General features: G+C 42.2%; 1 protein-coding gene across 1 annotated transcript in view; it reads right to left on the bottom strand.

The window, feature by feature from the left end:
• The window catches only part of LOC126155288 (protein takeout-like), a 96,406-nt gene that overhangs the window by 24,068 nt on the left and 54,125 nt on the right, over window positions 1–18,213 (bottom strand). The window contains exons 4-5 of the mRNA XM_049916218.1: window positions 8,413–8,546; window positions 8,166–8,318 (exon numbers count right to left, since the gene is read on the bottom strand). Of these exons, the coding sequence (XP_049772175.1) occupies window positions 8,166–8,318; window positions 8,413–8,546 (287 nt within the window). The remainder of the gene's footprint in view (window positions 1–8,165; window positions 8,319–8,412; window positions 8,547–18,213) is intronic.

The following is an 18,213-nucleotide window of genomic DNA, read 5'->3' as shown; positions in this document are numbered from 1 at the left end:
GCACTGAGTAATCAAAACTTTCACTGGTCTGCGTAATTAGCCGTAAATCCGAGAACAGTCGAGCGTCGGTGGGAATGTCCGAAAACGTGTACCGGACGGAGTCCAATGCGAGCGCCTATCTCCCCCCCCCCCCTCTCTCTCACTCTATCACTCACGCCGGCCGCGGTGGTCTAGCGGTTCCGGCGCTGCAGTCCGGAACCGCGGGACTGCTACGGTCGCAGGTTCGAATCCTGCCTCGGGCATGGGTGTGTGTGATGTCCTTAGTTTAGTTAGGTTTAAGTAGTTCTAAGTTCTAGGGGACTTATGACCTAAGATGTTGAGTCCCATAGTGCTCAGAGCTATTTGAACCACACTCTCTATCCCTCACGAATTTCTTCTACAGGCCTGACTGAAACCAACAGCGGCCACCCGTGTCCTAGGGTGTGGTTTTCTCCACGACAACGCCCCAGCTCATCCTGACAGGACACATGCACACATGTTGCAACAATATTTTGCCTGTTCCAACTCCAGTCCCCCTCCCCCCACCAACATTCTCGCCATATTAAACCCAGTGCCTTTTTCTTCCTTGCTCAGATGAAGAAATCATTGCGTGACAGACATTTACACAATGATTACAAAGTAGTTTTCGAGGTGTAAAGTTTCCATAACAACTAAAATGCAGAGTTCTGCTACCAAAGTCTCCGCCCAGTCATCCATACTTGGGAAAAATTTTTCACACTGAAACGTGAATATGCAGGGAAAAAACAACACCATCACCAGGTTTGATGGTCGCAGTTTGATTTTTTGAAGTGTTAATTTAAACTTAATGACTACCCCTCATACTGACCAGTGTAATGTCATGGAAATATACTGACGGAAAAAAAATCACAACACCAAAAAAATGGAAATAAGCGTACGGCATTGTGGGCCGAAAGTCCCCCTTTCGAGGGCGTTCGGCCGCCGAGAGCAAGTGCTTATTGCATTCGCTGCTACATTGGACGACTTGCGCGCTGGAGATGGAGATGAAATGATGATGAGGACAACACAACACCCTGAGCGGAGAAAATTTCCCGCCCCAGCCGGGAATCGAACCCGGGCCCCTGAGCGTGGTAGGCGGTAACGCTACCGCTACGCTACGGAGTCTTGGTAGACGTGTTTCTACTGCTGAAAGGTGAAGTTTGTTCAGATCTCGCGCCAGACGCGTAAAAGTGCATTAGTAGCGCCACTATGAGGATGCAAATCAGCTTTGCTATAAATACACGCTGTAACGGTCGTCAACGTTAGTTACCTTTGAGACTGTCCGCCCCCATAGCTGAGTGGTCAGCGTGACAGATTGCCGTCCTACGGGCCCGGGTTCGATTCCCGGCTGGGTCGGGGATTTTCTCCGCTCAGGGACTGGGTGTTGTGCTGTCTTCATCATCATTTCATCCCCATCCGGCGCGCAGGTCGCCCAATGTGGCGTCGAATGTAATAAGACTTGCACCAAGGCGGCCAGACCAGCCCCGCAAGGGGCTTCCTAGCCAATGACACCAAACGCTCATTTCCATTTTCATTTACCCTTGAGACTGGACGTCGTGAACTGAAGTTGGTATTAGTCGTGTAATAGGTTTACAACAAGCTGGATGTTCTTTCTACGATACTGCAGAAAGTTTGGTTCACAGGTAGATGCCGTGTTTCTTGACTTCCGCAAGGCGTTCGATAGAGTTCCCCACAGTCGTTTAATGAACAAAGTAAGAGCATATGGACTATCAGACCAGTTGTGTGATTGGATTCAAGAGCTCCTAGATAACAGAACGCAGCATGTCATTCTCAGTGGAGAGAAGTCTCCCGAAGTAAGAGTGATTTCAGGTGTGCCGCAGGGGAGTGTCATAGGACCGTTGCTATTCACAATATACATAAATGACCTTGTGGATGACATCGGAAGTTCACTGAGGCTTTTTGCGGATGATGCTGTGTTATATCGAGAGGTTGTAACATTGGAAAATTGTACTGAAATGCAGGAGGATCTGCAGCGAATTGGCGTATGGTGCAGGGAATGGCAATTGAATCTCAACGTAGACAAGTGTAATGTGCTGAGAATACATAGAAAGATAGATCCCTTATCATTTAGCTACAATATAGCAGGTCAGCAACTGGAAGCAGTTAATACCATAAATTATCTGGGAGTACGCATTAGGAGTGATTTAAAATGGAATGATCATATAAAGTTGATCTTTGGTAAAGCAGATGCCAGACTGAGATTCATTGGAAGAATCCTAAGGAAATGCAATCCTAAAACAATGGAAGTAGGTTACAGTACGCTTGTTCGCCCACTGCTTGAATACTGACTGCTCAGCAGTGTGGGATCCGTACCAGATAGGGTTGATAGAAGAGATAGAGAAGATCCAACGGAGAGCAGCGTGCTTCGTTACAGGATTATTTAGTAATCACGAAAGCGTTACGGAGATGATAGATAAACTCCAGTGGAAGACTCTGCAAGAGAGACGCTCAGTAGCTCGGTACGGGCTTTTGTCAAAGTTTCGATAACATACCTTCACCGAAGAGTCAAGCAGTATATTGCTCCCTCCTACGTATATCTCGCGAAGAGACCATGAGGATAATATCAGAGAGATTAGAGCCCACACAGATGTATACCGACAATCCTTCTTCCCACGAACAATACGAGACTGGAATATAAGGGAGAACCGATAGAGGTACTCAAGGTACCCTCCGCCACACACCGTCAGGTGGCTTGCGGAGTATGGATGTAGATCTAGTAGATCTGTAGATCTAGAATGTAGCTACTGTACATGACTGCATTGGTCAGGAGGATGTAAAGTAGCAAGAAGACGGGACTCCTGACGGCCACATGGCACTATCGAGAGGAAAGACCATCGTGTTCGGTGTATGGCTCTGGCGCATCGTACTCCATCTGCAGCCGCAGTTTGAGCAGCAGTTGGCACCAAAGTGACACAACGGACGGCTACAGATGGATTACTTGGAGGGCAGCTCCGAGCCAGGCGCCTTGTAGCGTGCATTCCACTGACCCCCCAAGACACAGACATTTGCGACTTCAATAGCGTCGTGCGGGAGTTCACTGGAGGGCAGGGTGGAGGTCAGTTGCGCTTTCTAATGAGAGCTGGCCCTGCCTAGGCGCCAGTGATCGGCGTGTGTTGTCTCACAACCAGGTTTCATCTCTCAGAATTGTTAGAGAAGCATCTGACCGGTCTCTACTGGAGAATGAACGGCGACTTTCAGATGGTTGTTGTACTGTGACTCAGACCTGGAGCCTGTTTTCCTTTATGCCGGTTTCAACAGATCGATTTACCGCTGGTACAAATACGTCGATGACCATGGTGACGTTGGGAAAAGTAATAAGCACCAGTGTTGTGTGTGTCTTTGGTATCTCGAACGAAACCTTACATTTTGAACCACTCTCGTATTTTCTGAGCAAAGCGCAATGTTGATACTGGAGGAAAACGGCTGTTTCAGCTTGCTTATCCTAGCTTCAGAAGTCTACGCACGGATTACTTTTTGACATACGTAATGCCATTTTCGAATTTTTGAGGCTATTATAATTTCGAGAACAATTTTTAAAATTATTACTTGTTGAGTGTTTATGGGGTGTACTGTATCGACGTCCTCTACACAACGCCTGACGAAAAACGCAATAAATAAAAAAAACTGAATGAAAAAGACAAGGCTGTTCGCATGACTAAAAATAATATGTTTTATTAAGACGGAATTTTCTCTACGTGTTTATTGTTTACTTTAGTTAAATTTTTCCGTTATCTGAAATTCGTATATTTTATATATGGAACTTGTATATATTTTGTAATTTAAGAACTGTGCCTATTGAAATCCATATACAATCAGAGGAACAGGGAGTAGTGGAGTCGAGAGAGAAATATGGCGTTTGCTGGTGTGGTCGGTGGCACCTCGCGCGAGAGGGCCAAAAAGTTACACGAAAAGATACTAAGAACTAATTATTTGTGTAGAATGATGTTTAAAGTCAAGAACGGTAAAATCAGGGCGGGAGAAATGGCATTCTAGTAAATTGTTTGGTGACGTGATGCCTGAGAGACATTTGTAAAAGACACAAAAAGTTTATCATTTTTGTGGAAAGCAGTTTAAGATGACTTTAGACTGTTGGATTTTGAAGGGTTAAGTATAAGAGGAATTGCTAAAGAACATGTTTATTCGCCGTGCTGTAATTAAACAAGAAAGAACGTTGTCAATAAAATTTTTCTGGGTTTGTGACCGCATTGTCAATACGTACAACTATATATTGACAATACGATCACAAACCCAGAAAAATTTTATTGACTGTGACAATGGCCGCGGAAGCCAACGTTTATAATAAAGAACGTTATTGGAGGGGTCATTTATACAAACAATATTGTGAATGGAAGAATAAGAGTGTGTGGTTAAATTATAGGAGAACATACTTGCACATCGGATTTAGTAAGCGATCGATCATGTGTTCAATTACGAATGAAACCGGTGTCCGGGAGCAATTAATATCCATCCTGTCACAAAACGTTCGATGGATGTTTGATTCCTGGGAACTGTTATATTACAGCAATGCATCACTCATTGAGCTTTATCGATCATTTTAACTGTGAATTTCCTTATGTTCAAATTTGAGGAATCGCTATACTGGCTATAGGCAGCCAGTGAACTAGAGATCGTAGCATCACTCGCCACTACATACATCTGATAGAAACAGCTTCCTTGCGTACCTCTTTTGGCACCGAAAAATATTGACAGTAAACAGAGTTGCGAGCAATAAAACTGTGCAAACATCAATTCACACACACACACACATACAAATAAATACGTACACATACACAAAATTTTAATGTCTGACCGACACGATGGATGATATTGTCCCAGAAATAAACTGATATAGTTCCACTCCCTCAGACCAATTGTCAGGCGAATGCCATTTTTTCCAAATGGGAACCAATCTACCCCGCTCCCAAGCGCACTGGGACATAATACTGTAAAGAACGGTGACAGTATAATAAGTCAGATCTCAAATATCCCTCTCTACTCTCTGGAATAGAGAAAAAAAAGCGTAAAAAAGAAAAAAAAGCACGTTTTATGGAAGACCAATAAATTCAGAGCCAAAGAACAACACAAAACCTTGTTGTTGGCTGTCACTAAAGCGATAATCTTTTTTAATAAACAGCAGTAAACTCATTAACAACCTGTAGTGTTACGAATTTTCTAGCAGTCAGTGTTATGTATTCGAAAGAATTTTATATACGTTGTGAACTGAATTTTACGCAAAAGTAAAGATCAACAGTGGGAGGACAACAACAAAGAAGAAAAGATACATTTATAGTTCGATTTCTAACAGTGATGAATTGAGACTGATGGTTTAAATTTGGCTATTACCAAATATTTTTGTTATTGGTGTTCACTTTGAAAATAAAACTTGTTTGAGTCAACACACGTCTCATTACACTGCTTACAACATTTCTGAATGACATTATCAAAGGCTCCGCTGTGTTTTTCTTCCGTGAGAGAGCTATAACACGTATAACACATTCATAGTAAACTGATCATTAGTTAGTTTAATGTTCAGTAGATCATTTGCAAGATAAAAAATAGTAATATGGAAGAAGTCATTTTTCATTCACATCGCAAATTAATTTGTGAATATAGCCAAATTTTGAATATTTATAATTTATTATTATTATTATTATCATTAAATACACAGATGTGAGTTAATAATTCCTAGCCACCACCTTTTATACGTTACGATAACACGAATTATTCTACAGAATGCAAGTGTTGTCAAGGAGAAACTATTTTAGTTTGTTTTCAAATTGTATTTTGCTGTCTGTCAGTCATTTTATGTCACTGGGTAAGTGATCAAAAATTCCAGTTGCAGCATTGTGCACCCCTTTTTGTGCTAAAGAGAACCTTAAAGTGGAATAATGACTGTAATTTTTCCTTCTAGTAGGGATTGTAATTACGTACATCATTGTTCCTCGTAACTACAGTTATTTACAATAAACTTCATGAGGGAATAAATATATTGTGATGCAGTAGTTAGAATATTGCCGGCTGGTGTGATCGAGCGGTTCTAGGCGCTACAGTCTGGAACCGCGCGACCGCTACTGTCGCAGGTTCGAATCCTGCCTCGGGCATGGATGTGTGTGATGTCCTTAGGTTAGGCAGGTTTAAGTAGTTCTAAGTTGTAGGGGACTGGTGACCTCAGATGTTAAGTCCCATAGTACTCAGGGCCATTTGAACCAGTCAGAGTGCTCAACTTCGCAATCAGACGTCCACACGATGTTTATGGGTAAGCACCACATATTATTCTTACAGCACGTCTTTGAACAATGAAGACTTTCCATCTTGAAGACGAGTTACCCCAGAACATAATTCCATATGCCATTACTGAATGGAAATATGTCAACTTAGCGATTTGTCTCTGCCCAATATTTACAATGATTCTAAGTGCAAACGTTCTTTTAGGAGTTCTAAAATGTGCTTTTCCCAGTTTAAATTCCCGTCGATATGGACACCTAAAATTTCTGAATTTTCCTCCCTCTTTCTTATTTTATCGTCGTGTGTTATGCTTATCATAAGTGTAGTACCTATAGATGTGCAGAACGGAAAATGTTGTGTCTTTTTAAAATTGAGAGTGAGACCATTTGCAGAAAACCAGTCAATAATACTGTTAAGGAGACTGATTACCATTTCTTCTGTTGCTGTATGTATCGTTCATTGTAGCTGAGCTACTCAAACAAGTTAGATTTTGTTTGGACGGGAAAACAGTCGGGTACTAATACTGTACGACAAATAGCTCCTTAGTAATGCGAATTGTCTCCTATCCCTTTTATCAGAACTCGTACATCAATGTTAAACATGATACAACCCTGTGTGGCGATTAGCTCATGGCTCTCAAAGTAAATGAAGCGCAAAGGAACCCGTGTTCGTGTTATTTCTCATACGCCCACAAAATATTTAGTGACTGGAGAGAAGTCTAGCATGTGCTTTTTACACGGATTCTACGTAGGGATTTTTCACTTGGAGTACTTGACTTGTAATATGTATCCTAACTGTAGGATCATGAAGAAGTCGAAAAAAGGCCCGTGGCGAAGACGTTTTCCAAGAATTATTGAGTTTCTTCAGAGAGATATAACAAAACTGTTCCGCCTGGTATCCAAGATATATGCGTCAAACGAAATACTCCGACTTCTAGAATATTATAATAATTCCAATTCCAAAGTAGTCAGGCCCTGGCGGGTCTAAATATTATCCAACTGTACCTTTAATAAGTCATTGTTGCAAGTAGAATCCGTGTAAAAAGTGGAAAATGTAAAAACTGGTAGAAGCTCACCTTGGGGAAGATACAGGGACGTAGAACATTAAAGGGAAACAGTAGCTGAGGAGGGACTGAGACAGGTTTGTAGCCTATCCCTGACGTTATTCAATCTACATTTTGAGTAAACAGTAAAGAAACCAAGGTCAAGCTTGGAAAGGAAATTTAAGTTCAGGGAGTAGAAATAAAACTTCATGGATTGCCGATAACATCGAAATTCTGTCAGAGACGGAAAACGACCAGGAAGATCAATTGAAAGGAGTAGATAATGTCTTGAAAGGAGATTATTAGATGAACACGAACAAAGGTAAAACTAGGGCAATGCACTGTAGCCAAATTAAGACTTGCAATTCTGAGGGTATTAGGTTAGAAAATGAGACGCTACAAGTAGTAGATGACGTATGTTCTTTGAGCACCAAAATAAATGAGTATGGCCGAAGTAAAGAGAATATAAAACGCAGATTGACAAAATATAAATTGAAACGTTAGGAAGTATTTTCTGGAGGTATTTGTCCGGAGTGTAGCCTTGGACAGAAGTGAAACATGGACGATAAACAATTCAGACAAGATGACAATAGAACCTTTTGAAATGAATTTAGTGCTACAGGACAATGCCGAAAATTAGATAGGTAGACTGGAGTGTCAGCATTTGCAAAACGTCTAAAAGGGACATATGCATCGGGCATTTAAGACGCCTCAACTACGTAGTGACGTGAAAATGAGAAATATTTTTGAAAATAAGAGTAGAAGAAAGTGACAAAAACTGTGGTAAAATCTGACCTTCTGAAATTACTCAAACGTTATTAAAATCGTGGCTGTTTAAGCTGAAAACATGGACATTACAGAAAGTACCGTTGCAACATACCTAGTTTCTTGTCGCCGTTGAAGAGGTTTTCGAAGTGTGCACTACCCTTAGCTGCAGTCACCCTTAACGTGTGCTCCTTGCCTCTGATGTACTGCTTGCCGTCAGACTTCCTGAATAGGTCGTGTCTGAACGTGTAAGACGCGTGCACACCGTCTGAAACACACAGTGTCCTCTGAAGAGACAAGCTGTTACAGCATTTTTTGACTTTTTCCATCCTTATTTAACAGTGAGCTGTAAACTTGCTTACCAAGAGTGATATTTGCTTTCCCTTTTCCCGTAATCGGTACCACCAATACCTTCCCCTGGATCTCATAGTTTCCCACAATTTCAACATGTGGTACAGACAGGTTGATTTTCATAGTGTGCGTTGGTATCTCCAATCTGGAAAGTTAAACAGGGAATAATTGCTAGACATCTTTTGCTCTTAGAGGGTAGGGAGGAAAATTTTCAAATTCATCATAAAAGTTCAGCATATATTACAGCAGATGTCCTTAACTGTAAGAAAAGCCGCTGTTGCAGCACTTTCTCTCAAGCAAAATACAGGTATCGTGGCTGACGTTGTTCGCCATTCTGGTTGTTAAAAAGCTCCAACCTCCTTCTAGAACTTCACAAACACAGACAGTATCATGCTAGAGAATTTACACTGCCTGAAAAAAAAGGGCACCCACGAGACATGGTCAGATGTCAAGGTAGACTCATACACGTACACAGCATGGGCGGGTTTGTAAACGACTACAGTTGCCATTCTGTGTAACGGCCAGCAGAGTGTGTTAGTGTTATTCGTGTTAAGTGTTGTTAGCGGACTTGTTATGTTATGTAAGAGGCATGAATAGCGCCAGATGTTAAGTGTTCACTGTGAAGGGCAAAGGATGCAGCATACTCGTTTGAGACAGCATTATCAGCATCTGACTGAGTTTGAAAGGGCCTCACTGCGTGTCTCCATTTAGATGACTGATCAAATCGAACAATAACCAAATTTTTAGGGCAGCTGTATGTGACAGTGGCCAAATATTGGACTGCATAGGAACATGAGAGTAGGCATATTTATTGTCAAGGTTCCATCTAACCATCACGAGAGACGATCGTTTTATTATGCGCTAAGCACATTACAATACCTTCATATCTGTACGTGCCATCTGAGAGCAAGTAATGGACTCCCTTTAACATGTGTCCTCCTGTTCCATTGATCGGGAACTAGCAGCAGCCAGGCCAGGGAACTACCGTCCCATACGAGGGCTGCCATTAACGTCACAACACAAACAGTTGCCTTTGAAGTGGTGCCATGGTTGGGAAGGAAAGGCTGCTGATGAGTCGCATCGTACTGTGTTCAGCACTGAATCATGGTTCTGCACTATCCCAGATGACCACCGTCAGCGAGTATGGTGGTAACCTGAAGAACCCATTCTGTTAACGTTTTGGAGAGGCACAGCAGTGTCACTCTTGGCGTCATAGTGCGAGGAGCATCCGGTGACGGCGGGAAATGATTCCAGGAACTTTGACAGCACAATCGTATCTCACGGATACCCTGCATCCTAGTGTATTATTCCTTGACTGACAGTATCTTGATGCCTTTTTTCAACAGGACAATACTTCCCCACCCATGGTACATGTCTCTGTAAATTGGATGTGTGAAGTTGATGTACTCCCATGGCCAGCAAGATCCTCAGAGCTGTCCTTGAAAGAAGATGTGAGGGACCTGCTCGAACACTAAAGCGCGCGTCATTTACCACGGCGGCCGAGTTTAGGTTCGTTCTGCGCATCTGACATCACAAAACACAGTCAGCCAATGAACAGAGAACGACGTTGCCAGAGCTCGACTGCAGTGCAGAGCACGGACGAGTGTCTTCAGTTTTAGAAACGTTCAGTCATAAATAAAGCAATTGAACACAAGCAATATCTTGATAGCAGAATTTCTTTTATAGAAAGTTTGGAAAAAGCATTCTTTATACCAATTGCTTCATATTCTATTAATTAATTAAACCGAACAAGCAATAAGCCTGCCGGCCGCGGTGGTCTAGCGGTTCTGGCGCTGCAGTCCGGAACCGCGGGACTGCTACGGTCGCAGGTTCGAATCCTGCCTCGGGCATGGGTGTGTGTGATGTCCTTAGGTTAGTTAGGTTTAAGTAGTTCTAAGTTCTAGGGGACTTATGACCTAAGATGTTGAGTCCCATAGTGCTCAGAGCCATTTGAACCATTTTGAGCAATAAGCCTCCTAATTCAGGCGATAGCAAGGAAAGGTGTTTGTATCATTCTCACTAACCGCTTTTTTGCAATAAAGAACAGCGGTAATTGTTTATTTCCTATTGTACATCGACGAAACGTGAGTAATTCATAGTCATACCAACAGTGTTTGTCGGTATTTTGCGTCATATTTTAAAATACTCCAGAAAGTCTAGTGCATGCTGCGCTCTGTTAGCGTAATGGTTAAAGTGTTCAGCTAACAAGCGAAAGATTCTGAATTCAAACCTTGTTCGGTCCTTGATATTTTCTTTATTTAAAAACAATATCGAAGTGTCTTACTTCACGAATTTTATTCGCTTGAATGTAATTTTTTGAAATTTCTAGTGGCAACTAAAATCTACCATACGGAAAGTACACGCTATGGACTTTTACCTCTGCAAACTTTTCAAAATTTCGTGCAATGGTTTACTACATTTAATGCTGCGCAATAACTGCGTTGAACATCGAAACAAAATTAAGTCATTTATGCATAAAAGAAGGTTGTATACATGGAAGAAGCCTGGAGATACTGACAGATTTAAGATAGATTATATAATGGTAAGACAGAGATTTAGGAACCAGGTTTTAAATTGTAAGACATTTCCAGGGGCAGATGTGGACTCTGACCGCAATCTATTGGTTATGAACTGCAGATTAAAACTGAAGAAACTGCAAAAAGGTGGGAATTTATGGAGATGAGACCTGGATAAACGGACTAAACCAGAGGTTGTACAGAATTTCAGGGACAGCATAAGGGAACAATTGACAGGAATGGGGGAAAGAAATACAGTAGAAGACGAATGGGTAGCTCTGAGGGATGAAGTAGTGAAGGCAGCAGAGCATCAAGTAGGTAAGAAGACGAGGGCTAGTAGAAATCCTTGGGTAACAGAAGGAATATTGAATTTAATTGATGAAAGGAGAAAATATAAAAATGCAGTAAATGAAGCAGGCAAAAAGGAATACAAACGTCTCGAAAATGAGATCGACAGGAAGTGCAAAATAGCTAAGCAGGAATGGCTAGAGGATAAATGTAAGGATGTAGAGGCTTATCTCACTAGGGGTAAGATAGATACAGCCTACAGGAAAATTAAAGAGACCTTTGGAGAAAAGAGAACCACTTGCATGAATATTAAGAGCTCAGATGGAAACCCAGTTCTAAGCAAAGAAGGGAAAGCAGAAAGGTGGAAGGAATATATAGAGGGTCTATACAAGGGTGATGTACTTGAGGACAATATTATGGAAAGGGAAGAGGATGTAGATGAAGATGAAATGGGAGACATGATACTGCGTGAAGAGTTTGACAGAGCACTGAAAGACCTAAGTCGAAACAAGGCCCTGGGAGTAGATAACATTCCATTAGAACTACTGACAGCCTTGGGAGAGCCAGTCCTGACAAAACTCTACTATCTGGTGAGCAAGATGTATGAGACAGGCGAAATACCCTCAGACTTCAAGAAGAATATAATAATTCCAATCCCAAAGAAAGCAGGTGTTGACAGATGTGAAAATTACCGAACTATCAGTTCAATAAGTCATGGCTGCAAAATACTAACGCGAATTCTTTACAGACGAATGGAAAAACTAGTAGAAGCCGACCTAGGGGAAGATCAGTTTGGATTCCGTAGAAATATTGGAACACGTGAGGCAATACTGACACTACGACTTATCTTAGAAGCTAGATTAAGTTAAGGCAAACCTACGTTTCTAGCATTTGTAGACTTAGAGAAAGCTTTTGACAATGTTGACTGGAATATTCTCTTTCAAATTCTGAAGGTGGCAGGGGTAAAATACAGGGAGCGAAAGGCTATTTACAATTTGTACAGAAACCAGATGGCAGTTATAAGAGTCGAGGGACATGAAAGGGAAGCAGTGGTTAAGAAGGGAGTAAGACAGGGTTGTAGCCTCTCCCCGGTGTTATTCAATTTGTATATTGAGCAAGCAGCGAAGGAAACAAAAGAAAAATTCGGAGTAGGTATTAAAATCCATGGAGAAGAAATAAAAACTTTGAGGTTTACCGATGACATGGTAATTCTGTCAGAGACAGCAAATGACTTGGAAGAGCAGTTGAACGGAATGGATAGTGTCTTGAAAGGAGGATATAAGATGAACATTAACAAAAGCAAAACGAGGATAATGGAATGTAGTCGAATTAAGTCGGGTGATGCTGAGGCTATTAGATTAGGAAATGAGACACTTAAAGTAGTAAAGGAGTTTTGCTATTTGAGGAGCAAAATAACTAATGATTGTCGAAGTAGAGAGGATATAAAATGTAGACTGGCAATGGGAAGAAAAGCGTTTCTGAAGAAGAGAAATTTGTTAACATCGAGTATAGATTTAAGTGTCAGGAAGTCGTTTCTGAAAGTATTTGTATGGAGTGTAGCCATGTATGGAAGTGAAACATGGACAATAAATAGTTTAGACAAGAAGAGAATAGAAGCTTTCGAAATGTGGTGCTACAGAAGAATGCTGAAGATTAGATGGGTAGAACACATAACTAATAAGGAGGTGTTGAATAGGATTGGGGAGAAGAGAAGTTTGTGGCACAACTTGACTAGAAGAAGGGATCGGTTGGTAAGACATGTTCTGAGGCATCAAGGGATCACCAATTTAGTACTGGAGGGCAGCATAGAGGTTAAAAATCGTAGAGGGAGACCAAGAGATGAATACACTAAACAGATTCAGAAGGATGTAGGTTGCAGTAGGTACTGGGAGATGAAGAAGCTTGCACAGGATAAGAGTAGCATGGAAAGCTGCATCAAACCGGTCTCAGGACTGAAGACCACAACAACAACAACAACGGGGGGAAGGTATCAGTCAAGAAGATGTGTAAAAATCGAATTTTTGGACAAATGGTTTGAGTGAAATCGAATGATAAGTGTGTCAAAGCAGTCGGAACACCATGCGTCTGCACTGGCGAGCAGTGCAGTGCTGACAAAATCGCGCACAGCGCGGAATGCGGGGTGCACGTCTCTGTAGCACCGAAAGGGTTAATGCGGCCGTGGTGGCTTTACTTCATAAACTGCGGGCTCCCCCCTAAACTTAAGTTTGCTTGGCGCGTACAAGTGGCAACGCAGCATTCTCCCGCGTCTGAGCGGGCATGCGCGAACCGCCAAGATAAAAGAATTGAACTATATCTCCGTCCCAGTGCTAGACGTAGCAGTTTATGGGCCATCATGCTTCAGAAGAGGATACAATTGCTTTACGAATCCCTTTCCAATCGAGTACGAGCATGCATCCAGACCAGAGGGGGGGGGGGGGGGCAACATCATACTGATAAGAGAGCTTGTACTATGAAGTTCTTTGCAAATTTTTGTAATCACTGAAATACTATCACATATCTTCTCAAGTCATAAAGTTTCATTTCATTTTCTGCTCCCCATCTGGACGCTTTTTTTCTGTCAGACAGTGTATTTTTAAGTCTATGTAAATTTTAAGTGACTACTGCAGTATTGATAGATCTAATCTGGGAAATTCCCTTAGTTCCTCACTCGTATTCCTGACTGTATACTGAATACTTTCTTACCTAATACATTAGCAATTTACGCTACTGGCCATTAAAATTGCCACACCAAGAAGAAATGCAGATGATAAAAGGGTATTCATTGGACAAATATATTATACTATAACTGAATGCGATTACATTTTCACGCAATTTGGGTGCATAGATCCTGAGAAATCAGTACCTAGAACAACCACCTCTGGCCGTAATAACGGCCTTGATACGCCTGGGAAATGAGTCAAACAGACCTTGGATGGCGTGTACAGCTGCCTATACAGCTTCAACACGATATCACAGTTCATCAAGAGTAGTGACTGGCGTATTGTGACGAGCCAGTTGCTCGGCCACCATCGACCAGACGTTTTCAGTTGATGAGAGATCTGGAGATTGTGCTGACCAAGGCAGCAGTCGAACATTTTCTGTATCCAGAAACGCCCATACAGGATCTGCAACATACGGTCGTGCATTTTCCTGCTGAAATGTAGGGTTTCGCAGGGATCGAATGAAGGGTAGAGCCACGGGTCGTAACACATCTGAAATGTAACGTCCACTGTTCAAAGTGCCGTCATTGCGAACAAGAGGTGACCGCGACGTGTAATCAGTGGCACCCCATACCATCACGCCGGGTGATACACCAGTATGGCGATGACGAATACACGCTTTCAATGTGCGTTCATCGCGATGTCGCCAAACACGGATGCGACCATCATGATGCTGTAAACAGAACCTGGATTCATCCGAAAAAAAATGACGTTTTGCCATTCGTGCACCCAGGTTCGTCGTTGAGTACACCATCGCAAGCGCTCCTGTCTGTGATGCAGCGTCAAGGGTAACCGCAGCCATGGTCTCTGTTTGCTGCTGCAAACGTCGTCGAACTGTTCGTGCAGATGGTTGCTGTCTTGCAGACGTCCCCATATGTTGATTCAGGGATCGAGTCGTGGCTGCACGATCCGTTACAGCCATGTGGATAAGATGCCTGTCATCTCGACTGCTAGTGATACGAGGCCTTTGGGATCCAGCACGGCGTTCCGTACTACCCTCTGAACCCACCGATTCCATATTCTGCTAACAGTCATTGGATCTCGACCAACGCGAGCAGCAATGTCGCGATACGATAAACCGCTATCGCGATAGGCTACAATTCGACTTTTATCAAAGTCGGAAAGGTGATGGTACGCATTTGTCCTCCTTACACGAGGCATCGCAACAACGTTTCACCAGGCAACGCCGGTCAACTGCTGTTTGTGTATGAGAAATCGGTTGGAAACTTTCCTCATGTCAGCACGTTGTAGGTGTCGCCACCGGCGCCAACCTTGTGTGAATGCTCTGAAAAGCTAATCATTTGCATATCACAGCATCTTCTTCCAGTCGGTTAAATTTCGCGTCTGTAGTACGTCATATTCGTGTTGGAGCAATTTTAATGGCCAGTAGTGTATAATGCACAATGGTATCATGAGGGCACTTGACCAGATGAGACCTCACCACACTCAGAAATGCTTCGTTGTGGCGATTCTCTTTAAGCTATTCAGTGTATCTATCTAAAAAAAAACACGCCCAGAAGGTGTGCAATATCCTTATCAGCCCACAAAACCATTGAGAGAAAGTGTCATTCACCCTGGAATTTAGGAACATGGAAATTCAGGAGGATGAGTTAGCTTTTGTGCAATTAAGGTACCTGTAGGAGTGACACTGATAAAATGTGTCATCAATTTGCATGCCAACATCTTGCTGTTCAGATTCCAAATCATGTGTCAGTGAGAGTAAGAATCACTGAAAGGGAGGGACTATAAGCCGTAGCCAGTAAAACCAGCTGTTTTCAGGTACCGAAGAGAAATGGAGTCCTCCTCAAGCTGAAAAACTGTCCTCTGCACATGGGTTTCTTTCCTGGGTTGTTCCAGCACAGTTCCACCTGGTAAAATTACTCTTGCAATGGACCCAGTAAACCGACATCATGAGGAGGGTAACTCCAGGCATCTCAATAACCCCAAAGGAAAAGGAGTTCTTCAGTAGCCAAGAACATGTACTCAGTAATCTGACGTTGCAGAACACACTGTCCCAATACTTATGAAAAGAGAAGTTATGACACATTACAACACTAACAGCGCTTCTGGAGGCGCTGATCTACTGCGAAAGATATTATGTCATGATATCTCAATACTTACAACTGGCAGGTCAGACCTGTTATAACTTAGTGAGCGGGAACACAGCCAAATCAGAAACACTAGCCCAAAGGTCGGCAATACAATTACTGAAATTTCTTTCGAAAGCCAAATTTTTATACTTTTGTTCAAAGATAGCACGTTATTATGAACTGGATTACGGTACTTCTGAACTAGCGTTTGCTATAAACGTTTTCAGTCTGACTGAGATACATTCTCTGAGGTCAACCCCTTCCAACTCTCCCATTCACTTCATAATGTTTATAAGTACCACGGATAAATAATTAATATACACATATTTTTTACCCATAAAATGTGAAGTGTGTGGCCTACGTTAGTTTCCCAGATTATAGGCTGTAACAGTGAAGATTAAATAAATAGACGAAACGAGAAGTTATTTATTTTATCTTCTTTTCTTCATCCTCTGTATATTCAAACAATCTCAACATATCTTCCCCATTACTTGACCCCGCACCTTCACTCACTCCACAATGCTCTCAAAAATTAACTTAATAAACTTTAAGTAAAGGTTTAAGTCTTAGTTAAAGTATGAATGACAATCAATATCACACTGAATAGAGATATAATTTACTGAAGTAAATGGTTGTAGTTTCATCATAAGTTGCTTTTTTATTTCTTCACGGTGACTATTTTTGGACACCTTTGTCCATTTTCAAACAATCTTACAAATAAAAACACAGTTGGGCTGACAGTTTTATACAAACAAGGCATACATATTTGCAATACAATTATATTAAACTAATATATATGTGAGGTATACAGATTTTTCATGGTTATTTAGTTATATGAGTTGCACGGTTGTATGTGTGACAATACAGGCGAAAGTTTATGTACAAAACAGCCCCTTCAGTTATGATAAAAGTGACACTCTGGCCGACTCAACAACAGTAAGTAGACCACACAAGATAGGCATTGGAGAAATGGCATGCACAGACAACGGTGGTTACCATGTAAAACCTATCCTTTTTTATTTTTGAGTCATCAGTCTTCTGACTGGTTTGATGTGGCCCGCCACGAATTCCTCTCCTGTGCCAACCTCGTCATCTCAGAGTAGCATTGCAGCCTACATGTCCTGTTAGCGTAAGCAGGGCTATGCCCGAAGCGTTCAGTGAAATCGAAAGTAAAATTCTGTGTACCGACTTGACAGAAAATCCTAGGAAGTTGTGGTCTTACATTAAATCAGTAACTGGATCCAAACAGCATATCCAGACACTCTGGGATGATAATGGCATTGAAACAGAGGATGACACGCGTAAAGCTGAAATACTAAACACCTTTTTCCAAAGCTGTTTCACAGAGGAAGACCGCACTGCAGTTCCTTCTCTAAATCCTCGCACGAACGAAAGAATGGCTGACATAGAAATAAGTGTCCAAGGAATAGAAAAGCAACTGGAATCACTCAACAGAGAAAAGTCCACTGGGCCTGACGGGATACCAGTTCGATTCTACACAGAGTACGCGAAAGAACTTGCCCCCCTTCTAACAGCCGTGTACCGCAAGTCTCTAGAGGAACGGAGGGTTCGAAATGATTGGAAAAGAGCACAGGTAGTTCCAGTTTTCAAGAAGGGTCGTCAAGCACATGCGCAAAACTATAGGCCTATATCTCTGACATCGATCTGTTGTAGAATTTTAGAACATGTTTTTTGCTCCCGTATCATGTCATTTCTGGAAACCCAGAATCTACTCTGCAGGAATCAACATGGATTCCGGAAACAGCGATCGTGTGAGACCCAACTCACTTTATTTGTTCATGAGACTCAGAAAATATTAGATACAGGCTCCCAGGTAGATGCCATTTTCCTTGACTTCCGGGAGGCGTTTGATACAGTTCCGTACTGTCGCCTGATAAACAAAGTAAGAGCTTATGGAAATTCAGACCAGCTGTGTGGCTGGATTGAAGAGTTTTTAGCAAACAGAACACAGCATGTTGTTCTCAATGGAGAGACGTCTACAGACGTTAAAGTAACCTCTGGCGCGCCACAGGGGAGTGTTATGGGACCGTTGCTTTCCACAATATACACTCCTGGAAATGGAAAAAAGAACACATTGACACCGGTGTGTCAGACCCACCATACTTGCTCCGGACACTGCGAGAGGGCTGTACAAGCAATGATCACACGCACGGCACAGCGGACACACCAGGAACCGC

Source organism: Schistocerca cancellata, chromosome 2 (assembly GCF_023864275.1).
Source record: "Schistocerca cancellata isolate TAMUIC-IGC-003103 chromosome 2, iqSchCanc2.1, whole genome shotgun sequence".
Lineage (NCBI taxonomy): Eukaryota > Metazoa > Arthropoda > Insecta > Orthoptera > Acrididae > Schistocerca > Schistocerca cancellata.
The sequence above is the reverse complement of the archived record's forward strand: the minus strand, read 5'-3'. Positions and strand labels throughout refer to the sequence as shown.